This window comes from Odontesthes bonariensis, chromosome 2, assembly GCF_027942865.1.
Source record: "Odontesthes bonariensis isolate fOdoBon6 chromosome 2, fOdoBon6.hap1, whole genome shotgun sequence".
Lineage (NCBI taxonomy): Eukaryota > Metazoa > Chordata > Actinopteri > Atheriniformes > Atherinopsidae > Odontesthes > Odontesthes bonariensis.
Window position 1 is genome coordinate 7,048,696 of NC_134507.1, and position 27,384 is coordinate 7,076,079.

The 27,384-nt window shown below is 40.6% G+C and overlaps 1 protein-coding gene across 1 annotated transcript in view; it reads right to left on the minus strand.

The window, feature by feature from the left end:
- Positions 1-27,384, minus strand: part of dntt (deoxynucleotidyltransferase, terminal) — a 119,283-nt gene that overhangs the window by 55,810 nt on the left and 36,089 nt on the right. The window contains exons 5-8 of the mRNA XM_075482906.1: positions 25,383-25,454; positions 25,058-25,181; positions 22,234-22,366; positions 12,111-12,213 (exon numbers count right to left, since the gene is read on the minus strand). Of these exons, the coding sequence (XP_075339021.1) occupies positions 12,111-12,213; positions 22,234-22,366; positions 25,058-25,181; positions 25,383-25,454 (432 nt within the window). The remainder of the gene's footprint in view (positions 1-12,110; positions 12,214-22,233; positions 22,367-25,057; positions 25,182-25,382; positions 25,455-27,384) is intronic.

Consider the following 27,384-nt stretch of genomic DNA (forward strand, 5'->3'; position numbering starts at 1 on the left):
GTCTCTCAGAAGTAAAGATGGGGTCCAGCAATCTGCAAAGAAACGATTTCAGAATATTGTTCCTTTTTGTAAAATTGTAAAGACTTCAATATTTCATCATCAGCAATACATATTGTCATCAAACGATTATATACATACACATCTAGACATTGTCTTTTGTCTTTTTCAGGGAAAGCCTTGCATATTTCAGCAACAACGGTAAAATGCATACTGCATCTTTTAAACCAGCATGACTCCATAGTCCAGACCGATCAAAAACATTTTGCACATCATCCATCCATCCATTTTTTATACCCACACAGAGACAAACAACCATGCATGCTCACGCTCACCCTAAGGGTCAATTTAGAGTCACCAATTAGCCTGATATGGATGTTTTTGGGTGGTGGGAGGAAGCCAGAGTACCCGGAGAGAACCCAGCATACACGAGAAGAACATGCAAACTCCACAGAGTGGTAAAAATTACCCTGTTCAAACATTTTGAAGTGTGTTGCTACCATCAAATTCAAAATGAGCTAATATTTTTCATTCAGATATGTTCAATGTTCAATTGTCAATCAAATATTGGTTTGAGAGATTTGCAAATGAATGCCTCTTTTCTTACATTTCATATAGCGTTCCAGCCTTGGGGTCATAGCTGCCTATGAATATGCCAATATAAAGTATGTCCACTGGTTACACTGAGAGCCATGAAGCATTGACAGTTTACCCCAGAAGCTACACACACAAAGCTGCTCAATTCCCAGATTGCCGTGGCACTTGCACAGACCATTAAGTAACTAAATGAAGATCCCCTTTGTTCACTGAGCTTCCTGCCTACACACACATGCAGCACAGTGCTGCGGCACAGCTTTTGCTTTCTCACTTTTCGTCTTACGCACATTCACTCACAAATCCACAATACGAAAACAAGATGTCACAAAGTTCCCCGTCTCAGCATTTCCACTGGCTGTTTAGCCCAACAGCAGTCTGTAATCATCACCTACGCAGCAGGTAATGTCAGCGAGCATCTGAGAGTAAGCTTATTCCACCAGAGCTGTTTACAGAGGGAATTACAGAGGAGGACGGCAGGAAGATAATCTTTTTCCCTAAAGCTCTCCCTGTAAGTGGTGTGAAAAAAAAAAAGGTTTGAGTGAACTTGTTTTTTCAATCTATGACCTCAAGGTTGAGCTGCATTCGTTTCTATTAGATTATTATTTTATCGGGGTCTTTCCTTGAGAGTGTGACAGGCCGCCACCTGCATCCAGAAAACCAGCGCAGTTTTGGTCAGGGGCCTGTAGTCTGATCTCGTCTCCCATTCCAGCTGACTCACAAGAAAGTGACCACAAGACCTCGAGCCGTCACGTTGCAGATTAGCGTGTCTCATTTGGGATCGTCTGAACTGCGCTGACTTTGATACGCAGCTGTGCCAGAATGAAAGAGACTGATTACATGAAATGAAAATGGAGCATTTTATGTCTCCCTGTACGTCTCCCCTCAGCAGCAATCAGAGTAGCCATTACTGCTCGGCTTTTATTTAGGCCTTAAAGTGACTAACTTTGTTTGACTGTGGAATAACCTCAGCCGTATAGGCAGTTCTTTTTGAGAACACTTATCCACTAAAGGCAATGCTCTCTAATCCCTAAACCCCGTTGACTCAGACAGAATGGGGAACAATAAAGCCTATGCTGAATGGCACCATAAAGACAGCGACACGTACAGAGCTCACCCTTCAGAAAGTAGTGCTTATACAGTATTCAGAGGCAGATATGATAGATGGCCTCCTCTGTCTCTCCATTGCTATTAGCAGAGGCAAGCTGAATCTCATCTGTCTGCCTCAGAAGCTTGTGACTGACCTTGCCTCTGCCCCCAAGTTATGCTTCCTGAATATCAGCAGTAGAGGAGGGAAGAAAAAAATGATGAACCCCTTTTTACAAGGACATTTCTGGATAGATGTATTTTTAACTCCCTGCAGGCTGGAGAAGCATGCAAGATGGATAGGGGAGGGGTGGTGTCCAGGGGCTGGCTATGATACCAGGCCTGGATGAAGACACTTTGCCCCCAAGGGGCTCGATTGCAGATGACAAGGTTACACGACTTAAAGTCAACCTTTGTTACCTCCACTTAATCACAGTCTCTTGTGTCCCCATCCCCGCAGACCGGTCCCCTCTCCGTCCCTGTTCCATCCGCCCCGCTGAGAAGAAAGCTCCCAGTCATATCACGTTGTCCCTTCTTAGGCTCCTAAAGCCTCTTTAACACCTGTGATATCTATCTAACTCACTGTCTCGCATCCATCTTTGCACACTGTCCCCGCACATGCTTTCACACTTTCACCCGTGTTCCGTCTGCCTATAGTGAATGTAAATGCAAGAGGTGAGAGCTCCCCGTGATGAAGCACAGAACGTAGGAGGTAATTATCATAAGGACGGACCTCTGATGGGGTGCAGGCACGAGGAGGTGTGGATGGAACAGGGGACGGAAGATCCAGGGATTTATTTTTAAACCCAATGATGACAAAAGAAGTCCGTAACTAGACGCTGTGATCCCACACATCATGCAGTACTTGTCTCCTCTCACGACCCTCTCCAACTATGATTAGGACAATGTTCAGTCCTTTCCATGTTTTCGCCCCTATTTTTTTCCCAGAATGTCACGTACTGAACCTTTTTACACAAATGGCCTTTTGAAGCTTTCGTTTTTAGGTAACTGAGTGGACTGCAGCTGTCTGCAAGACATTAACAGACACTTTTCACCGATAGAGCTCTGAGGGCAGACATAATGAATGGTGTGTCATCAATGCAGCCTTGTTCGTCTAAAATCTCCCCTTTGTATTTCCACGGATAGCGTTTCATTGCTGAGAAGTGCCCGATATAACCCCTGCGATAAAAACTTAATTTAGCTCATTCAGGCTACCGAGGCCCTCTAGCCTTGAAACTTAATGAGCAGCTATTGTCCTACAGCGTGAGGGGGGGAGGGGGGGGGGACGACATAAAGTATGAAAATAAAGTATTGTTTTGTTTAAGTCTTTTTTTTCATTCGACAAAAAAATATTGCCAATAGCCTCCGGTTATTGGCTCTTGTCAGCTGATGGTTCATTTGTGAGATCTAGAGCCATCAACGGAGGCCAAAAATGAAAAAAAAGAAATAAAAAAAAACTGCTTTCCCTCCCTAAGGGTAATACACAATCCATCAGGACGTTGTCTGTTGTCAGGGGAATTTTTGTAACTATGACTAAATCTGTACACAGGCTAGCCTTTTGACTAATCACAATCCAACTGCTCCAAATGCTGCTGTAGGGACCATATTAGCACAGCCTACTAAAGCTAGTGCAAGAAAACCTCCATCAGGGGAGGGGGGCATACTACATCATCGGCAGGGCGATATATTTTTTTGTTTTGGAATTCAACTTTGAACACCTGCCACAATCGAGAAAAATCAAAGACCGGCTCCTTGACCGAACTCAAAGTCTGCATATGAAGAGAAGCACGACTTTGTTGGCTGTTTGCATTTAGTTTTGTTAAAGAAGCGGTCTGATGACGTGCTCCAACTCCCGAAACTGTTGCCAAGTATTATATTTAGCAAGAGTCTTAAACTGACATGTTTAGTCTGACGTTTAAAACAGGTGAAATCATGCCCAACAAAACACACGAGGGCATGTAGACTGATAATCTGGTGATTATTTCTCTAGAGACAGTTTTAATAAAAGAGTTTAAGAGAGAAAAGGAGGGTGATCTTCTTTACATCTAACTGGTGAGTTTGAATTATTTTTCTCCTTCACACTGGCTTGCAAAAGGCCCTACTTTTCTGTATATGTCAAGATTGAAGTGTTGAGCCCTCAGCCCATTGCTTGTGTCATTATTTAATCTATAGCCTCTGTCACATACTTGTCATGCCTTATAGGCAAAAAAAAAACACACCTCGGAAAGTCATACATGAAAGAAGGTAACCATTTGGATTTTCATGTCGGCTACTTTTGTTTTTTATTGACAGTGATCGTTGAGGCCAGATAATACTTCTGACACGGGTCTGAGTCTGTGCCTCAGCGCTGTAGAAGTACATTACTTCTTTTGTTATCTGAGTGAGCCTTCGATAATTTCCGTCCTCTTGTGGGTTACGCTTATAGGAACAAGATTGCATGTGCGCGTGGATGTGCACAATCCCTCTAATCAGATGCGGGACCAAATCAAACTCGACTCTGCCTCTTTTAAATGTTCTCTTGGAGGACACAAACTATGCGTGTACACTATAGAACTTAAATTATCCCCTTTTTGTTTAAATACAGAACTTGAAAGCTTAAAGGCAAAGCAATCTACAGACAAATGAAAGAAAAATAGATAAATGAATGAGTGTGGAAACGCAACACAGGCAGGTCTCGGAGAGAGGGAATTATAGAAAAAAGATCAAATTTTATTTCTTTCAAACTAAATTGAATTAAAGATCAGTATAAGGTTCTAACAGTTCCCTCCTACTTATTCAGTTCAGCTCCTGAAAATGAAAAAAAAAGGCCTCTCATCTGAGCCAGACCCCAATTTAAAGTCTTTTCTCACACCGCACTGATCTTCATTTGTTTGGATCTACCAGCTCTCAAAATAACATTAAGGGCCAAATGAAAGCTTGATTTGCTGACACATGGCCAGAACAATATAGGAAAACTGTCTCAGACAAGGTCTCAGCTCAGCATATTTCATCTGCTGTCACAGTTATCTCGTGTCTAACATCTATAAACTGAGATCTGTCATGTGACCGGGCCCAGTAGTTAGTGAGTGTGCATGTCCGTGCATGCAAATAACCAAACAGTGCAGAACGGTTCAAATATGACACAGACAAAGGCCTACATTTATAAGGAAAACGGCACCGATGTAAAAGAGTGAGCTCGTGACTTTTATCTGTATCTGATCTTTGCTCGAAACCCTCTGCTCTGAAAGAGGCAAATAAAACATTGCTGTATCTTTTGCGCTCTCCTGCGTATTTCATCAACAATGCGTCAGAGACTTTAGGTCACCAGAAATGAAAAAGAGAATAATAACATGAATCAACAGCACTAATGCAGCTGGTGACTCAAAAACATTGGTGGTGAAATGAAGAAAAACAACTTAGCTGTGCTAGTTTTGGACCCTCATTTTACACAGGTTGGCTCCTCGTGTTCAAGGAAAAATGAAAATGTTTTAATGAAAAGAATAAGCACTAAAACTTCATGTTCTTTCACTTCCATTCTTAGCATCCAAGAGGTGTACTTCAGTCTTCTTTTTTCTTTTGGGGTCATGTGAAGTACTGATGAGTCTTCAGTGTCCCACCTTCAGCAGATGACAATCAAAGCGCTCTCAGTTTAGAAAACTGAGTTATGCCAAAAGCTGCTCCCAAGGGCGCAATGAGAAGAGCACAATTTTCCCCATACATGTAATGAAAAAGACTATTTTAAGAACAATAATGTTCTGCCTTGTTGATCAAAACAACAAAGTGTAGAGAGATACAAGCTGTTGTGCTGACTCATCACGGCACGGGTCAAAGCTTTCAGCCTTGGCTCGCTGATGTGTCTTTGTGAGGCTTTCACATGCCCGAAGACATCGATCAACAGGCAGCAAACACTGACGACAGTGTTAAAAACATGACTTATACAGCCAGGTTTTCATACGTAGCCAACTAAAGAGCCAACCTCATGAAGACTCGTCAGGGCTGGTGATAAAAGAGTCTGTTTCATGCCCAGCTGATTACCCGTGAGCCAGTGACGTACCCTTGTGAAGTCAGATGTGCAGGCTTCTCTTTGCTGTTGACCAAATATTAATAGGAAGTGTTGCCGTGGAAACATTGAAAACAATGGCAAAGCCTGTATTTTCATTATGGTTTTTTTTATGATTTTTTCCAAACCAACCAGGAACGCTCAAGCAAATAAATGAAGACAAAGAAAAATGGAAATCCCAGCATTGATCTGGAGTCCTGTGGTAACCACAAATCTGAGAGCAAATCTGAAGCTGTATTTTGAAAAATTAAAAAAAAAAAAAGGAAATGTGAATCAGACATATTATACTCGAGTGGTTTGGAATTACATTACATTACATTACAGTCATTTTGCAGACGCTTTTAACCAAAGCGACTTACAGTAAGTGCGTTCAACATCGGTATGAGATCCTTCCCCAAGTGGAGGAGTTCAAGTATCTCGGGGTCTTGTTCACGAGTGAGGGACGAATGAAACAGGAGATTGACAGACGGATCGGAGAAGAAGGAGCTGAGCCAGAAGGCGAAGCTCTCAATTTACCGGTCAATCTATGTTCTTACCCTCACCTATGGTCACGAGCTGTGGGTAGTGACCGAAAGAACATGTACAAGCGAATACAAGCAGCCGAAATGAGTTTCCTCCGCAGGGTGTCTAGGCTCTCCCTTAGAGATAGGGTGAGAAGCTCGGTCATCCGGGAGGGGCTCGGAGTAGAAAAAATATCAAATAGGCAGTAGCTGTTAATCAGCTACCTCAAAGTGAAGGAATCCATTTGTAATGGTAGTTTATACTTTGGTGCTTTTTGATGGAACAAATCATGATGCTTGCAATTTTACAGTGAAAACTCTCTTAAAGCGATAGTCCGGAGTAGATTCAACCTGGGGTCATTTGAACCGTGATATCCAGCCAAGTAGCCCACCCGCAGTTTTTTCGATATTGGCTGAACATCAGCTGAGTTACTGAGTTATCCCGAATAGCTTTGTACAAGGGTTAATGGACCCTGGCAGTATCTCCAAAATTACCACACTAAAATCACATGCCATGACACCAAACTTCTACAGTAGTACAAATATGGTCTGTACTCACAAAACGATGCATTTGGAAGTTTGAAAATAGTCCAGGAGTTTATTATTATCAACACAAGCCTGATAGCTTCTCTGCAGCTAAAGCTGCGTCGACGTCACTTCAGGGAGCTGGGAGCTTCAAAGTAAGATGAGGGTTGATCTACTACTGTAGACAACAAAGTATATGCTATATTCTACATGTTTTTTTTATGAATCTTTATGTTGTAGAGTTGTGAATTTATTTTATCAATGGAGAAATTGAGCAGCCTTGCTTTGTTGTCTACAGTTGTCTACAGTACAGAAGTTTTCAAACTTCCAAATACATCGTTTTGTGAGTGACTGTGGGAAGCTCCAATAAAAAATGTAGATGCTTCTCTGGGTGCCGATGTACAGGGCTGTCATATATCTGGTCTCCAAAATCCAAATGCCTTTAGTAACTGAATTAAATACCAATATGTAACCAGTATCTGGGTTTTATAGATCTATATGTTACCCATGGTGCTTGTGTATGTGCGTGTCTCGTCAGGTATCCTCTCACATCAAGAATAGACAAAACACCCCCTGAAAAGTCAAAGGGACCTTTGTGGGAAACTAACATAACGGTGTGCGGCGTTATCAGCTTTACTTGTTCTTCTCCTGGTCCTTTGTTTGGTTTTTATAACCCTGTTTGCCTCCTTTTCCCTCTTCCTTCGTGTATATGCTTGTCTTTCTTCCCCTACTGTCTCTGTGCGCTGTTGGTGTGGTCCCCAGCTCCCTGGCAGTCACTCTCCTCACCTGACTACAATTATCTTACCAGCCTGCAGTAAATCAACTCTGATCCTTTCTTCACTCATCATCAGATCATTGTTCATGCCAGCCTGGATTCCACCCCCAGCTGATCAGCCAGTCCTGCCTGCCATAACTCAATCTGCAGCCTGTCTGTCCCCCTGCCTGCCTGCCACCTGCTATCAGTCTGCCAGAGCAAGAACTGTTCTGGATTTCTGGAACTGGAACTTGTCGCATATTATGTGAAACATTAACACCTATTTAACCGTTTTGGTTTATTTACGTTCTTCTTTTGGGTCTCATCGTTAGGTTTTTACAACATTATGCTATGATGAAATGTTTTTTTTTCCTGACAAATTTCTCCAGGGAGGCAATAGTAGCGATGATGACTAAAGTGACACGTTCAATGGGTAAATTAAGAAGTAGCAAGTCAGCTGTCACCATTAGTTTTAATTTCTGCTAGCCCAGTTTTCCGCTCATACCAGCTCTGCAGAAATCCTCGGTTATATGATTTCCCTCCCTTAGTAGAAATTTGTTTAATATTTAAATTTGTCCTGATTGTTTGGTTGCCAATTTATCCTCATTGCTACGCCGACTGAAGGGGATTTCTTTCAATGAAACAATTGAGTTACTCCGTACACTCCCCTTGAAAAAGACGCTGACCTTGAAAAGGACTAGCACGTGGTGGCTACGCTAGCTATCTTCACATTACGTATGCACAAGGCACGTTGGGGCGAGCCCTCCCGGAACCCATAGAGATTGTATTGTAACGCCAGAAATTAAAAAAAAAAAAAAAAAAAGGATTTTACACTAGAGTCAGTGGGAGCAGTTGGGGCGATTTTCAACCTGACCAATCTTCATTTTTAATGTATTATAATATGTTTGTGTATGATAGGAAATGTACTGGATTATTTGCACACTTCCTAATAACACCTCAGTTCAGGGTTCTTAGATAAACGCGTTTTCATGCACTGAGATTTAAATTGGACACTTTGTAGCACATTACTGTGAAATTAGTAGCAAATAGTTGTCATTATTCAAGTACAGCCATTAATTACACCATTAAGTGTATGTCAACAGAGCCTGCCATGAACACTGTCTCAGTGTTATCTGTCGCTCACACATTTTCTCAATTTTCTCACTTTTTACTGGCTTTCACGCTGCTTTCATCAGCTGAAATCTGTCTGTCTCTCTCCTCTCCATTCACCCTCTCCTTTCATCCTCTCGCCTACCTCTCTTTTCTGCCCATTCTTCATCGAAGGATCCATTTTCCATGAGAACGTGCTCATAGCTGTCTGTGGTCCCTAAAAGCCCCTCTAAAAGTTTGTAATATAAACCAATTGTACTATTTTCCCTTTGTTGGATTGCCTCACCTTTTCCTGATTTCTTTCTATGGAACATCTTTCACTCTTTCTTCCTCTTCCACAGTAAAGTGCAACAAATTGGCCGACTCCATTAAACGTACGACTGAAAAACTACAGGGGCAGAATCCTTAGGCAGCCGACCACTCCAGGCTACAGTGCGACAAGACATAGTTTGAGTTTAATTAAAAAGTGATTGATTATGCATTCAGAATACGGCAATGCAGATGGCCAGATGGACCCAAAAGTTTAGTCTCTTGAAACTCTGAACAAATTTGAATATTTTTACTAGATAAAGCATTTTATAAATGTCTCCCTGCACTGCCTGCTATTACTGAAAGCCCTCAAATAATACAGGTTTCTAAGAAGATGTTCCGGTGCTGTTTTTTAAAAATTATTATCATTATCATTGTAAGGTTTATTGTTATTATTGTAGTTTTTTTTTTTTTTTTTGTAGAATTGTGTTTGTGTATTTACCTCCACCTACGGTACATTTGGCCATAAATAAAAAATTTCATTTTTCCAAAGCATATTGAAATTAACTTTTTTATATAATATATATACATATAATGAACATACATAATGAACGATATTAATATATATATATATATATATATATGTATATATATGTATTTTATATAGCTTAGCAGAACCAAAACATTCTTTCAGTGATATACAAATACTACTCAGCAGTAAAAAAAAAATTAGAAAAATTGTTGCAGCTACCCAAGTAAAAGATTACCACATTTCCCACAGGCATAACATTAGGAAAGACACATTCCTTTGATGCTATAAATATGAAAATAATCCCCCATTTCTTTTTTCCAGATTTCTGTTTTAAAAAGTGAAATAGAAGAAAGTGACTCCCGAGCTAAAATGCAGTTATTCTGCATGGTCGGTGCTTAGTGCTATCACGTTTGGCAGCAGCAGAGATTGTAAATGTCTAAAACTGAGCTGAGAGTCTTTCATCTCTTTTGGGGGGCAAATTTTCAAAAAACAGGCAAACGTGGGGCGGTCGGTGGCGAAGTGGGTTAGGTGCCCCTTGTACAGAGGCTACAGTCCTCGCTGCAGCTGGCCCCGGTTTGAGTCCCGCATCGGATTCCCCTTTGCTGCATGTCATTCCCCCTCTCTCTGCCCCCTGCTTCCTGTCTCTCTTCAACTGTCCTGTCCATTAAAGGCATAAAAGCCCAAAAATAATAAAACAGGCCAATGTTCTCTGAGATTCTTGGGCCTGACGTGCATGCTTTTTAGGGTGTCCCCGAAGATTTTGTATGAAATTTCTTTTCAGAAGCTTCTTTTTTGGGGGAGTTTTTCCTCAGAACAGAATCTCTGCACAGAATCAAGAGCAAAAGTATGCAAAGTGCTGACACGACTGTTCAAAATAAGTTGTTATTACATTTTATTCTACTGAATAAAATGATGGCTTCTAAATAACTGGGTGAGTTATGTTGTCCTGGAAGGTCGCACTAAAACAGAATCTGGTGTTTGATCATTTTATGTAATTTGTCTAGCATAATCTGACATTTTAAACACCAGATTCTAGTCTAACAAAAATGTTCTGTTGCTGTCCTCAATTGTATTCTCGTTTGTCAAACTTTTTTTTTAAACTATTAATGACTCATCCAGCCCTCAAGGATGTATTCAAATGGTTCATCAAACTAAACACTCAAGTTTAGAATTCTACCAGAGCTGATATGAAACTGGAGGCAGATCCTGATCGGACCATTGTGGTCTCCCTGGTCCACTTGTTACTTTAATGGAAACTTCAATCCTTCTTTTCAACATTTTAAAACCATTATATTTTTTTAAACGAACAAACCGTGGGCATCCAATAACGATTTTTGTTTATGTCCTTTGCACACAGAGATGTCTCAAGATTCTCTTAACCTTACAACATCATGTACTGCAGATAATTCAATATTCAAAGTCTTTACAGTTTCATGTTGAGGAACGTTATTCTGAAATGTATCCACAATTTTTCGTTTTTTGGGTTTTTTTTTTGCAGATTTTAGGATCCGTGTCAATCTTTACTTCCAAGAAACTCTGCCTCTCGAAGGTGCTCTTTTTAGTCGTGTTACTGACTAGTTACCAATCAACCCAATTAGTTGCAACATGTTTGTAATGATATGATGTTTAGCCACTAGATGTCAGTATAACTTGTGGTCACATGGTGTAGTAAAAAGTGTATATAAATGAAGAAGACTTGATTGTAAACAGGTGTCACACGGCAGAATAAATTGGGATTTAAACTACATGCTGGACTTCGCTTCATGGTCTTAATACAGAACACAACAATGTTCACACTTACTCTTCCAGGAATTTGTTGATCACTCCCAACTTTTTAAAGACACGTTGCTGTCATAAAAAAGCGAGATGAGTTAATATGTTAAAAGAAATAGTCAAATGTGTCACTTTCAACATTTGATTTATTTTCTCTGTTCACATGTGAATATTGGTGAATTGGTTTATGAGAAGTGCAAATCATTGTATTCTGTTTTTTTTATTTTTTTTTATTTACATTTTACAGTTTCCCAAATTCTTTGGAACGGGTTTTGAAATTTCAATGCATACTAATTCTGCTGTTTTAGTTGACGCTACAAATTGAACGAAGGACCTTTCACAGAAAAAAATTAACATACGGGTGAATGAATTCCACAGTCATCTTGACCTCTCTTATAGACACTAAGTTTATTTGCATCATATGTTCCATTGAAGCCATCCTTCCGTCTGTCAGTTAAATGTAATCAATGTCTTTCCTGAGACACAAACCCTGTGGCCAGAAAAAGTTCTGTTATTACCTCCTCACACTGCAGGACTGGTTTCCAAGATGCCTTTTCTGCTTTAGTTATTCATTTTTAAACCTCCTGGAAACATTGTGCTATCCTCTTGGAGCTTTGAGGGCATAAAGTGTTTAAATTTCATGTGTTTGGCAACTTCCTGGAAACAGAGAATTTATAAAGCTTTGAAATCTCCTGGCCTTTTTTCTAACAGAGATTATGAATTTAGTCCTAACCACCTGAGTTCAGAGAGCTGGGTAAAAGTTATGAAAGCTCAAATCTTTTGGCATGCCCAAGGGAAATTCAACGATTTTGCTTAAAATGTTGAAAAAATATTCCTTTTTCCCATTTATGTAAATCAGTTCATCTTTCTCACACTTAATAATTCCAATTTTTTGATCATGGGTTCCCTAACTGTTGCATATCATTGTACGAAACAACTTACAATACTTACTTGTTCTTTAAATCCTTCAATAATGTCGAGGAGTAGTCTTTCCTCCTTTCCAAGCTCTGGTGTGGTCACTATGAAGTCTACATCATGACCAAATTCCTTCCCCCTGGAAATAAAGGCATAAAGCAATTACAGCGCCCACTCATTGAGGCCCGAAAAGAAAAGAAATGATCGTTTAGCCACAGTCTTTAACGAACAAAGTGAGAATTTGGTGGATTCAACTATTAAAAGCATATTAGCTAATGGCACAATTTTTGTGCCATTTAGCTCCCTTCTTGTTTCCGCAGCTCTCAAAGTTTTCCTTTTTGATTGGATCAGTGTCATAAATCACACCCAAATGGAGCCTGACACGGATCAGTACAACTGCGCTTAATGTGTCTTTTCCTGCTGAAAGTTATTACCTGCCATCACATACAAGTTTTTCCGATTTCCTTTTTTTTCACACTTCCAGAATAAAATCAACTTGTCAAGAATGAAGTGACAATTTCGAGAATGAAGTTGAAATACTATTTCAACATAAAGTCAAAGTGATGAAAATGAATTTGGCATTCCAATCAGTTCAGCTATGTTGAAATCTGTAAAAAGAAAGAAAAAAAACATTTCAACACTAAACTGAGATTAAATCATACCAGCACTGACTTACCATATATCTACAAAATGTCTTAATCAAAAGAGCTTGTGTTAAAATAATGTCTGTTTAGAAGAAGAAACCATGCTCACTTTGAAATCAAGGCTGCATTCCTGCACTGGAATGTATGCAAGGCCGTAGATGCATGCTGTTGCCTTCCAGACTTGATTTCACAGACCAGAGGAGTTTATTCTCAACATTTCAGTTCCCAAAGCTAGCTGCACACAGCGTACCGCTGGATATAGCAGCTTTACCTAACAGTCATGTTCACAAACTCAAAAAAGAGGTCCTGTCTTCCGAGAAATCCATGATTAGAAAAATACATCAATGTATCCAGACATTTTACCTGAAAAATGCATCAGGAAAAGCAAATTGCCCTGCAGGAGTCACCTATTTCCATGAACTTCATTAGTTGCTTGAGTGATCAGCAACCACAGTCTAGCAATACTTAATTATATTCATGAAAATGAAGATGCAAAAATTATATTGAACAAAATTCATATGCAAGATTTTTAAAGATGCATTATCATATATTAATAATGCAAATGTGCTATGTTCAACGGGTTGTATAGCATGAAATATTTACATATACAGTTACTACTTACATTATCTATAGGTTTTTCTTTATCTTATATTTCTTTTTATCCATTTTTAGTATTTGATATTTAACTCCAGCTAGCTCTAGTTATTCTCTTTTGGCATTTCCACCTTTCCAAAATGAGTTATCCAAAGAGATTAATAGCTCCGCAACAACTTTAGACAGAAGAAACTCTTCGAACTCTTGGAAATACTATATAATCAAATCCCTCTGTCTCCATCAGGTCAGAAGGGGGATTTTCAAGGCTCCAGAGATAACTGACGTTTTTACTTTTGTCAAAGTTTTTCAAGTTTTACAGAAATAATATGTATATAATGACCAGCCAAGACATGTTTATCACCAACCAACGGGGTAAGCGGAGAGTTGCTGGGTGATATATGAGCAGTCACCTATGTGTAATTTACCTGCATTGACTTCTATCATAGCTGGCAAGAATATAACAAGCAGAGTGTTAAACCATATTCCACTCCATTTTAACCATTGTACCAGACAGCCATTTAATATGCCACACAGAGCAACCTGGCAGCTATGAGCTCCTCCTCAAACAGGAACCTCCAGGGTGGGAAGAACCCCCAGAGGGTGTCCAACAGATGGCCATGTAACACAAGCACAGTTTCTATTGTATAACCATAACAACACATCTTGACTGGCCACTCATACAGCAGTTATTCAACTTCTGATGAAATTTCCTCCCAACATCTCAGTATCTCCACACACGTCTCAATGTGAATCTACCGGTTGTGAAGACTAAAGGCTGAGTTATACTTCTTTTAACTGCCCTTGCGCTTGCGTCTTGCGCGTATGTTAATGGCTCGAAACGTTTATACTTCATTTTGTTTTGTCGGCGGTTGTGTGTGCTGCGTGGCGATTCACCGCCAGGACAGTAGGTGGAGTAGCGGGTTTTTTCAATGACAAGCTTACTACGATGAAAGGAAATTCACCGCCAGGACCTCTTCAGCAAGTCTCTCTTTCATAGATCTCTTCGACTGGATTCATGCTTCTTCTTCTTCTTGTAAATAGCCGGTATTTTGTCAGATTTTCAACACCTTGGGGGTCTAAACGAGTACTTTCTCGCCTGAAAATGTTTCAAATGTTGCTATAGTTATATATTTACAGAGTTTAGCCTATAGCTTAAGCGAAATCAGCTTTTCAGGCCGGCTGATTTCGGCTCGGGCAGGAGTGAAGTGCACTGTGTGTAGACGCTCTGTATACTGTCAGATCGATCAAGTAGTAGGCGGTTTCGACCACAGCCAGTGGCTTGCGCTTGCGTCTTGCGTGAAGTTTAGAAAATTGAGGTGACACGTGCAAGCACGCAAGGGGGGGCTTGCAACCGCGCAAGGGCTTGCGTTGCGTCTTGCATTACCGACTATAAACCAGGCTTTACAGTCTCTTTCTATGTTTGTAGTTCTGTATGCTCGCTAGCCTAGAAATCTAGACGCCCCTAGCGGCCGCAAATGGAATTTGCTCCGGGGCTAGTCTAGTCACTTGCGGTCGTTTTGCGAGGTTCCAAATCAAAACTTAATCGAGCCAATCAAATCGTGAGGAGCGGGGTCAGAGGCCGGGCTACCTAGTGACGACAGAGGTGTGACGTTTCAGTGTGTAGTTCCAGAGAGAGGTAAAAAAAAAAAAAAAAAGTCCCAGAGAGAGGTAAACAATGGCTGCGCCCGGCGAACAGGCTTATTTAACAGCTTTATTGCCTTCCATTAGCTAGCTCTCTTTAGATTTATAGGGAAACGAAGTAAACTTACATCTGAGAGCAATCCCCTGTCAATTGCGAGCATGATGTACCGAAGACGGCGGGCCGAACGGCAAAACCGGAAGTACGTTGCTCACTGCGGCTAGCTTTAGTATCGACAAATTCGTGGGAACAAAATTGTAAATAGCCGGTATTTTGTCAGATTTTCAACACCTTGGGGGTCTAAATGACTACTTTCTCGCCTGTAAATGTTTCAAATGTTGCTAAAGTTTACAGAGTTTAGAGCTTAAGAGTAATCAGCTTTTCAGACCATAGACTACAAACCACAATGTAAATTCCGTCGCGTTGACTACAGAAAACTTCTTCATCGCTCTGATTGGTTGTTGCGCCATCCTATTGCGTGGCGTTAAACTTGACAGACAGCCGTTTATCCCGCCCACACTGCTATCCAGCGCCACTAGACCCCTGTACAGCTTTTTGCTGTACGGGTCTGGCTTGCTAGGCTATATGCTCGCAGCTATTCAAGCAAAACAACAAGAAAACCGTACCTTCTAAGAAAAGTGACAAGCACATGTAATTCGCATAAATTTGACAGAGAGTGTGCCTGTGTGTGTGTATAAGCCCTGTGATGGATTCACCACTCGTCCAAGGTGTTTTCCTGGCTGTTACTGCCTGCTCGCAGATAAAAGCTGCTGGATGACTCAAAACAGCAGTCAGATGGAATCATAAAAAGACGCAGTGGGGTCCTGCGATTGTAGCAACCCTCACAACTGCCTCCTACAAACACAAACCACCAGTTCGGAAGTTAGCCATAAAATGACAGAGTATTCCCTATGCTTCGCTGAAGGGAGGCGCTGCCTCATCTTGGGCCTACATCAGTGCTACTTACCAAAAGACGTGCCATCATATAAAACTAATCATCAACCAGTGCCCACACCCACATACGTACACTCACAAACCTTTGACAAACAATAGTCAAACCCTTACAGACGTAAGCTCCAGTGTCACTGCGAACTACAAAACAATATAACAGTGACTGTCGGGGGCGATGTGTCACTAAAAAAGCCTCTGCAGCCCCAAGGTTCTATGTTTGATCTCCCCTCTGCCACTGACAAATGAGTGATGGCAGTCAAAGTGAGCGATAATAAAGGAATGAAAAGATGATATGAATGGCTCGAGGGAAAAAAGCCACTATGGCTAATTCAGGGAGCAAGAAAGTATTAGCCAGAAAAACATTAGACCTCCACAAAGCATAATAATACTAATGGTTAGTGTTTGAGGTAGCGATTATGAGTATGAGTGCCAGGGTCATAGGTTGATGGTCAATTAACCCCAGCCCCCTTCTCTCTTTTTTTTTATTTTACATTTTTACTTATTCTTGGTGGCATTTATGCAAGCATCTGTTAAAAAAGTTGACACTTCTTTATTGATTTGACCGGTAGGATACGACTTTCCCAACATTCCTAATTGGTAAAGCTGAGATTCCCCAATGTTTCCAGTGTGCCTCAATTGTCAAATGAATCTCGCTAACCTCTGCTGCGCTGGCAAAACTCACTCAGGTGCACAGCAAAAATATGTGGCATGATTAACAAGAAAAACCTAAGCTGGAGGCACATAAATAGATCATAGGCATGGATTTAGTTCCAATCAGAGCTTAAGAACATTGTGATTCATTGCGCTTGCATGTATTTGATGGGGGCTATCAAAGAAATAGGTTGATATTTGAGGAAGTAACAGTATGGCCTTACATTTTTCATCTTATTATGCACATATCAGTGCAAATACCTCCTCTCATTCAATCCAAGTCAGTAGAAAAGCAAACAACAGCACATCAGGCTCATTCTCTAGAAACAAGAACTGTTTTCCATTCCACTGTGTACATGAAATTTTTTCCCTATCCGTTGCTTCCTGCTGTGGGAATGTCACCGATGTAGATAGCACTCTCATCAAGCTTTACACTGGTCACTGAGTCACCTGAAATATTTCTCCTTACTACTGCAGTAATATTAGCAAGCAAACATTTGAGTAACATTAACGTTTGTTCTACATATAGCTAGCCGAATCAACGTTAGCTTAACTTGCTAATATGCTATATTTACTGTCAGAGATGGCATGTTTTGCTTGAGAAAATTTTACCAGTAATTTTACTTTAATCACTTCAATAGTCAATCTTGAGAAGATGAAATACTACAACAAAACATATTTACACCGTCTAGTCATCTTTTCTTTTTGTTGTTGTTTGAAATTCAGGTAAGACACACTCAGCATGGTAACATCCAGGGTTGGGTTTAACTGGACCACCGTCCTCGTAAACAAGCATGGAAGTCTAATCAAGTGATTGATTGATGAGTGTTTGATACTGCAACTCTATGTACGCTGTGAGATTATCATTATCTGGATCTGATAGTCTGATTTGGAGACGCTCAGTTTCATATGATTTCAAAAGTCAGTTTTGGTTGAACTAAGGCAATCATTTGTTTGTTTTTCGTGTAAGAGCGCCTGCTGTGTAATGGGTAATCTAGCTATTCAGTTCAATGTGAAGCGATGAATCACTTGAGCTCCTTCCTACACGCTCCGAAGTTCCCTTTGAACTTAACATTTGCGATCCCTACGGTTTGGAGTCTTACTTAACATGGCTGAATGAATACTCTATCTATGCAATCCACTTCACAGGGAACTACTCTACAATCAAAACACAGCGAGGGTCTTTTTCTTCTTCATCTTTCTCATCTCTTTCCCTCTTTCTCCAATGAACAGGTTTTATTTTTTCCTTTGGCGTGCACTTCTGCTCAGTGAGTCACACCCGTGAATATTCCTCTTAAAACAGAAGCTCTGATGGGTCCAATAATGCCGTGTTCACGGTAACAGACTTGTGTTTATTTGTGTTAAGTGCAACACGGAGCAGAGCTGCACATCAACAGCATAAACACCGGGTGTGAACTAAGCCACGCCACTTTTTTTTATCGCGTGAGGGAAAATGTTAAATTATTAAGAGTTGTGCACAAAGCCTATGAAATATACATGGTTATTTACGCATTTGTGTGGACGACAAGGCGACATGTATGAATAATACAGATGTGGGAAGTGTTGCTGCTGCTGGAGAACCCTCCCAAACGAATCCCTCTGCAGTGAGGTGCAGCTGTACCTGAAAGAAGCTGGTCAGGAAGACGAGACAACAACTTCTGCTGTGATGCATTACTTCTATCACCCTTGCAATCTAAGAAGCAACGGGATAATCGGGAAGATATGACATGAAAACAGCAAAATCCACTAAGTGTGCGTGGGCTATAATGTCAAGGCCAGGCGGCTTGTTTTGCTCTTCCAGCCTGTAAGCCGATAAGGGAGTTGCTTTTAACAATCACGACACCCTGAACTAAACAGATAAGGCATACTAATCTCAGATATCGTTCAAGGGAAACAAAGCAGTGAGATTCAGACCCTGTTTGGGGATATGAGTGCAGACACCACTGGCCCCCTCATCAGTGTCACTTTGAGTTATATTCCAGACAATCTGATGTTAAAGAAGATCCACAGCAGGGACTTTCTGGCTTCACACTGAAATAAATATGCTGCTCTGCTGACATCGTGTGAGCCTCATTGGCGAGAGAAGATGCATTTTCACATCTAATCTATTTTTAATTCCCCCCCCCCCCTCAAAAAAACAACTGCTTCATGACTTGTCACCCGCCTTCCACAGCTGTCCTTTCAATGAGGCTAATGTCAGTGGCATCAACAAATCCCCGCCATGCTGTTTGTCTCTGAAGTGGATGACAGTTTGAGCTAAAGAAGCCCGGTGGTTATTTTGCGACATTTTTGGGAGCAGAGATATCTCTTTGTGTATCTCATCCACAGATGAAAGATCTGCTGGAGCCAAACATATCTATTTAAGGAGGTATATAGTATATGCCTATTTTTGACAAGGGTTATCGGATTTGAAGACGGAGCTAATGAGGACCTCAACAGAACGCTGGAAATTATAGGTAATTAAATCAAGCTTTGACAGGACTTTAAAAGGGAACATATTTCGCACTGAAGAGAATTGGTAGATTATTAGTGGTGCTGGCATCTCAGACAGCATTTGAAATTTTGAGTTCGAGACCTCCATATCCATGTTTAAACCATGACTGGAGAATCTTCTTTTCAACAAGATAAAGGAGAAACACTTTCTTACTGACTGTTAATGTGCAAGTCATTGTCCTTCCATTAAAGCACAACATGATTCCAATTAGGTCTCGTGTAATACTCCCCAAGTCTTCACAAACACGAAATGAGGCAAATGTGCGCTTCATCTCCCTCAGTTTGAATCCATAATAGCTCTCTCACGGGCTCCTTTACACTCTGCCGCAGACTCCTGGCCCATAAATCTCAAACAGTTCCTCCCCTTCATTCTTGATGTTAACTATCCATGATGCTCTAATCACTTTCCTCATCTCACTCACCACATTTTCCCCTGGAGGAGCTGTTATTTACATAATCAGATATCTTCCCAGCTGTCATTTATCCCTTTTCAGATTGGAGATATTGGATTTCTTTTCTTTCTTTTTTTTTTTCTTGTGATGTATGATACGATCCTTACTTGCGAGAGTTATAAACTTCTAACCACAGAAACAGATTAAACATAGACCACAGTCCAGAAGCCAAAACACAGTTATGAAACTTCTGAGCGAAGAAATAACCTGATTTTGATCTTTTACATGAGCAAGCATTAAAAAAACAGACCTGTTTTTTAAGTATGCACGAATGTGTGAAGTACTTATGAGCAATTATTGTCGTGCCCGCAGTAGACAGCAGTCAGAGCTCTCTCAGTTTGGAGAGCAGGGTGGAATTCAGACAGAGAGGCTGAGCTAACAGAAACTCTGCAGCGTTAAAAGAAGAGCAAATTTTCACCGTCTAAAACAACTCAAAAATGTCATAGCAGTTTCAGGTAAAGTTCTAGATACTGGAAACTACACCATTGCATCAGGCATTTTTTTTTTTTTTTTTAAGCATTTTCTCAACTGAAGAACGTCCTTGTTTCTACACATCATTGCATGCACTTGTACAATTTATTCTCACGCTTGTCAGCTGTAACTGATTGTCCCAAAGTACCAATTATGAGACAGTAGAAATGAATGAGAAGCCTGGAAAGGCACAAACACGTACCATCTTTTAAATCTTTGAAAAAAGTAATGCCGAGCAGTAAGCTATCCAACAGGTCTGACACTAGTTCTAACAGACTCAGCTCGATGGCAAAAATGTGCTTTAACAGTGAAACTATTCTGAGTAGATCCCCATCAGGATCCTCCCCGATTCTCTGACTACTCAGAAGTACTTCATATAACCTCACATCATATAAAAAGGACTTTCCCTTTAAGTGTACTATGCCATGGAAATTAGAGAAAAGGGAGACACTAAAAGTCAAACTGACACACTTTTTTGAACCTCAAAGGGGGGAAAGGGTGAGCAACAATGAATGACGTCACTTTATGTACTAGACAGAAAGCCTCTACAACAGCTTTGAACTCGAATAACTCAAGATAATGAGTATACATCTCTTTCAGGCCCACTTACATTCTCAACTCGCTATTCACAGCTAGCTTTTTTGGCTATATGGCACGAACTGACCTGCTGAACAAAAATGTCATCATATGATAGCTTGCAGGCAACAACTTAAGTGGTTACTTGGACTAGTGACTGTACTACTGCTGAGTAAATGCTGTGTTTTTTTTTCTGTAAATGGTATGCTGTCAAGTGCTGCAGAAACAGCTAACCCTGTAGATCAGCATATCTCATTAAACACAAAAAACAAACAAATAAAATGTTATATGGAATATGGATGGAGTTTATAACCATTCCGATTGTACTATTGTTTCGATAGAATTTTAGCTGTTAGCATCATCCCACAATTCACCTGTCAGCTAAAGTTAAGTAGCTTGAAGGTTTTCCTTTTTTTGTTCATTTTTGTTTTCCAAGTGGGGCTTTTTGTAGAACTTATAAGTAATTTGCGTCTCATCCGCAGTATACAGTAGTTAGCACTAACAGTTAGAATTAGAAGGAGTTCTCGCAGGTGCACTGAGCTAAAGACGACTCAAAAGGGGACAGTGAGAAGAGCAGACGTTTCTCCATCTAAAGCAATTCAAACCTAAAAAGTTTCATAGCCCTTTAAAAGAGAGCTGAGAGCAGCATAATGTGGATGCTGACATACTTCTGCCTTACAGTTACAGAGGCAGGGTCTATGTAAAAGGTCCATGTTCCCATGCAAAGTTGTGACCCATGCCGCAGACTGTGGCATGTGTAATGTGTAATGATAAAGTAAATAACTGTCTATTGTTTAAGTAAAATAATGTAAAAATCCATAATATATCTTGAAAAGCCATAGCCTTTTTCTTTTTTTTAGGTTTAAGTTGTTTTAGATAGCATACAACTTGTTCTTCCCATGGCCCCTTCCTGAGTAGCTTTTAGCCTAGCGCACACGACAGGGTTCATCGCTGATTCTCTACACTGAGAGCACTCTGAATGCTGTCTACTGCAGGCGACTGAGTACTCATAAGTGCACACAGAAAACAGAGCATACACAAAAGAGACATTTTCATAAGGTTTATAAAGAAACCCAGAATTTCTGGTTGCATAGTGACGTTTACAGGCCATCAGCTAAGCTGTGGCAGCTCTACGAGTCCTGTTGAGAGGCAAGTGCCCGTCTTCACGGGCCAGACTGCTTTTGAATTATTTACCTCACACGCCACTGGTTATGGCTGGATTTTTACAACACCACAGAGCAGAGTGCTCCGTGCTTACTCAGGCACTAAGCACTACTCATAATAAAAGAGCCACACAAAGAGGTGGCAACAGAGGGAGGTGCCGTCTCTGAGCAAATAGTTGCACTCAGCAGGTTGCTTAACAAGAGCACTCATGCACTCTGTTATCGACGGTGTAATGCATTTGACTGACTTGATGTTAAGGCAATACATAGCTGACTTGTATGTTTTCTTATAAAACCAAGAACCAAGGAATGAGGCGAGGGTAATCTGCAGCTTTAAATGAAATTTAAATACATTTGATCAAATCATTTGTAGACACTAGCAACTTTAATAGATATTTGGGAATCAAATGGACTCCTTCAGACTTGTATTTTCCTGTGCATTGCAATTATGAATTGAATAATATTGGGTGGGAATGAGAAACACTGTTCAATTTTATCACTGAAAGGAGGAGACAAGTCTTGTACCTGCGAAAGCCACCTGTCAGTGCTAGTATGGCATCCGGGGTGATCGCATGGACAGCTTCGTCAATAATGTTCCCCAGGGCCAGGGCCTCTGCTTTAGTGACAGCCCTGGAGATGTCTCCATAATGCAGAAAACCTGCAGGGAAAAGACCACGTGGTTATTAGTCTGGCAGCCAGCCATCAATCATAGCCATTTGCTCTGGGGAAGCGGAGAGTCGGGGTGAATTAAAAGTAAGGTAAAAATGGGATATGTTCCGCTGGCTGATGGAAAGCGACTACCAGCGCTACTCTGCCTGCAGACACAAGAGGATAAAAGCCTCCAGAAACTGTGCTTCATTATAATTGATTCATTGATGGATATCTAGTTTAATGCATCTCACTTTGCCTTTTTTTTCGCTCGTTTGAGCCACATAAAAATCAGTAATTCTCTATTCCTTTTCCTTGATGAGCACCTCCAATTAATTACAAAATCTTTAATTATATTTCCGTCTGCGCTTCTGTAAAATTAATGGGATGATTCTTGTTACTTGGTTCAAACACGCTTTCCATGTCAAAAACTTGCATTATTTCTCTGCTTGGAGTGAAGACTGCAGTGCTCCAAATGACGGATTACGAAACAGTTTGATAAACATGTGCGCCAGCATAATAAAAATGGAGAAAGGAGTTTGAAATTGAACAGCGCAATGTAAGGTTTTGAATCATCACCTCGTGCAGTGTAACAGTATGTGTATCCCAGGAAAACCACAGCAAATTAAAGCAGACAAATGAAAAGCGGCATATCAGTATTTAATTTAACCACATGCATATTTTGTGGTTAAACAAATGTGTTTAAACTGATGTTTTCTGTATGGCTGGCTTCTCCTGTCTTCTGGTATTTCAGTTCACTCAGCGAGTTCTTTCCAAGTATGAACTATAGCAAAACCGTGCAAGACATAGAGTTTTGTAAAAAAAAGAAAGTAAGTATCACAATGTTTCACCGTGTCATTAATCATTTAACAAATGCGAGACACAAAATACCAAAGCAGAGTGTAAAAAACCTAAGTACTCCGTTACTGCTTCCATTAAAATTACAAGCGTAAGCAGCCGCTCGGTGCTGCTAATCAAATTTGCTTCATATACTAATCATCAGCAAGTGTGAGCGCCTCTATAAAAGCAGACGTTTCTGCAGTTTCTTGGTCTGGAACATTTGCAATACCAAGGAGGAAAGAAATCAGCAGTAATCTTAGAGAAGCTGTTGCTGCTGCCCATCAGTCTGGGAAGGGTTAGATGGCCATTTCCAAACAATTGGGGTCCGTGACATTACAAGTGGACAAATTTCACAATAGTTGCCAATTTTCCCAATGGTGGATGTCCCAGCAAGTTCCCTCCATGCTCAGAGTGTGATCTAATAGCTACATCTCTGACCTTTCAGGCCTCAGTTTATGTGTTAAATGTCACAGTTCATGACAGTGCGATTAGAAAAAGGCCGAACAAGTATGGCTTGTTTGGAAGGTATACAGTAGAAAGGCGTCTCTCCCTCTCTGAAAAAAAACAGGCTGCACAGCTTAGGTTTCCAAAGTTGCACTTGAATAAACCACAAAACCTCTGAGATAATGTTCTTTGGACAGATGAGACCAAAGAGGGGATGTTTAATCATCACGTACAGTGCCACTGTTCGGTGAAAACCAACATATCAGCACCAACAGCTCAAACCAACTCTTAAACACGATGGTGGAAGGCAGATGATTTGGGGTTTGTTCTGGTGCAATATGACCCGGACACTTTGCAGTCTTTAAGTCGACTGTGAGCCAGTCATATGTGAAGACATCTGTCTGTTAGCTAAAGCTTGGATGACATTGGCAGACAACGATTCAAACGCACAGCAGAATGGCTACAAAAGAAAAGATTCAAGGTGTTGTATATTTCCAAGTGTTAGTCCAGATGTCACCCTGACTAAAAGGATGTGCCATATGAAAGCTTTGTATGAATGAATGCCTGCACATATCAATGAAGCAAGTTGTAAAGAGGAGGAGGCATAGATTACTCCATAACAGTGAGATACTGACAACTTCATACAAAAGACTGCTGGAAATACTTCTCCTAAAGGAACAGTTCATAGTCTTAAAAAATATTTTCTAATACTGTAGTGAAATTTGATAGATTGACAAATGACTGCCATTACTCTTCCTTAATTACATACATTAACACAATTATGTGTTCTACTTTCTGAAATTGTATGTCTGTGAACGCTATATAATTCGGCTCCCTGCTTTTACATTAGTTAACGATCTATTTCATTGACCCTTTTCCTTCCTTTTACTGGAAATCGTCTCTTAAATCTTCAGCCAAACTCTCTGATTAAACTAAATGAATTCATTATAAAAGCAATCACGGATAAGTCCTGGATGGAAATGAGAGCCAAACATCTTCCTTTGTACTGTATATACCAGTTACATGTGACCCTAAACAACATCAAAACTCTCCATCTCAGGGGAGGTCCTTTACCCACAGACTGATGAGCACTCAAAGGAGTTCCACAGCAACAAGTCAAAGCTATTATTCATGGATTTTTTTTTTTCCTTTTGTTATATATCCCTGCTGCATTTTCCATTGTGTGTGTGTGTGTGTGTGTTGTTTTTTTTGTTTTATATGCAAAAAGTTCTCTGTCTTTTCACACCTTATTCAAAGCCAGCTTGAAGTAGTTAAAACCGAGCATAAGGAGCTCTATTTGAACAAGAAGATGTTTAACGATCAGCTCTTTAATTCTCTCTTGGAGGCAAATGTGTTGAAATCTCCACCCTGTAATTTGTTAGAGTGGCTGAGTGAGGATGGAGGGATGTTGATGTACCACTTTGTTGCATCCGGTTCAGACGAATGCTGGGCTCTGCCAGGACGTCGCCGAATGAGCGCAGCCCTCGGCGGTGCCACTTCTCTGCCGTCTTAGGTCCAACCCCAAACACACTTGTGAACAGCTGGCAGGAAACGAGGAAAGGACGTAATCAAGAAGACGTGCTATGAAATGACAGGCCCTTCTCAGAAGAGGTTGGCATTCAGAGATTCAAAGAGCTCTGTGTCCTTCAGAGATTGCAAATGCAAATGCTTTTCCCGACGATTTCAAAGCTCCACAACTGAGGAGAACAAATGAATGACTGGGTTGTTTTTCATCCACTGACCTTAAGTGTTTGAAATCTTTCATCAGAGAGGAGTTTCTCGACTTCAAATGAGCGGCCGTGTTGAAGGATGTCCTGCAAAACATAAAAGCAGGTGATTTCAGCGAGGAAAGCGCTATCTGTGTCAGCATCAGCATGTTTTTCCCTGCATCCTGCTCCATCTGCTATCTACAAATGGCCCAAAATTGCTGCTCATTTGAAAACCATTTCCACTTAAATCAGGTGCGCTCATTTCCATTTGGTTTCCAGAGATAACGACTTTGTTGTTGTGAAACCGGAGATTAATACCAGTTTAATGGCAATCATAAAAAGCCTAAGGTATTGTTTTCCTCAGATTCTATTGTTTTTCTCTGCATTTAAATGTGTGCGCAGAGCCCCCCCCCCCCAACTTACTCGTCACATTTTAACTGTCTTCATTAGGTGAAGGTGCGAAATAAAGTCTCTACGGGGAAATTGTACAAATAAAGAACATAACTCGGGATAGTTGTGCTTTACAATAGCTCTCCATGTGTTTTGAGCTTGAGCATGAAGGCCAGAATAGATTAACCATTGATCCTAAGTTTCAGACTGTGAGTACAGAGCAGTTTGAAGCAGCCTTCAGTGCTCAGCGATGCATCCACCCGTCCACCTCTGCTTTTCAACCCTCCAGCTAAGGCTAACCTCAAACTCAAAAAGGATCATGCTTCACCACACACCCTGCTTTGGGAAAGACACACTTTCACACACACACACACACAAAAAAACACATCGAGACTATTCATCCCCGACTCTGCCTCAGTGCTCCCACACTTTCATGTCAGCGCATTTATATCTTTTCCTCACTTTGGATGTTCAGTCAGCAGTGAGCGGTTTAGCCGCTGCTGATATTGTCACTCTGATGTTCACAGGCGCATCAAGCATTTGTTTTTACTCTGTTCTGTTTCGCTTTAGATTTTCGTGTCATGTCATTTTCTTGTTTTGAGCGGCAATCTGCACAAAGCGACAACCCGGTGAAATGAAACCCTCGCCGCCGTCTGAATGGTGAACAAACAACGAGGAGGAGAGGTCATTCACAGACAGTCTAATTCGGTCTCCCAGGGACATTTATGTTACTTTGTTTAATGAATGTGCCTCAGCGCTGGCAGATTTGACAGATTCGCAGACTGGCTCTCAGATCCTCGGTGTGTGTACGTTAGGTTTCACGCGTCAGAAAGTTGGCTTGCAGAGCTCACCTTGTTTTCCTGCAGGGACTCTGCGTTCTCTCTCCAGGCAAACATTTTTCAACTCTTTGTCTGACAAGCTGCCGTGATTTCTGACCTGAGCTTCACTGTGGGTGAGAAAATGAGATAACCCCAAAAGCCTTTTTTTTTTCTCTTCTTCTCAAAACAAAATAGATTTGTCTCATGCCTGTCAGTGTGTTCTGCAGATGTATGGTTACTATGCTTTAATATATATGTATATATATATAAAGCATTTGTCTACTTGAAAAATTCAAAAAAGAAAGATTAACCACATCATGTTTTTTTTTTCTTGAAGTTGAAATTACTTGTAAGATGTGTTGTGCAGTCTGCAGCAGCCATTTTTGATTACACAGTAAAACACTCGAAACTGAATCCAGAGAACTCCACAAAAAGATTGTTTTCTTTTTTCTTTTTCAAATGTGTAACATTTGGTTCTTTAAGTGGGGCCTTATTGATTGGCTTTGAAATGAGGCTGCCCGCTGTGTAGTGCTTCCAAGGATGAGGATGGTCTCTTATTTACTTTTTTCTTTGTGGGTTTGATGTAATCCCAGAACATTTTTTATTCCATCTTTGCTTGTGAACTTGCAATAAATGTGCATCCCTTTTTCTTTTTTTTTTCTATCCTCGACTGATTGCATGATTTATTCAGGATTTCTTTTGAAACATATCTGGATGTGCTGTGTTCTACAATCTTTTGCTCCTTTTCATCTTTCCTTTGGCTAGAACCTCAACTCCGTGTAGCAGGCAGGAGATCGGTTGCAGTTTCAATCACCACAGTTCCAGTT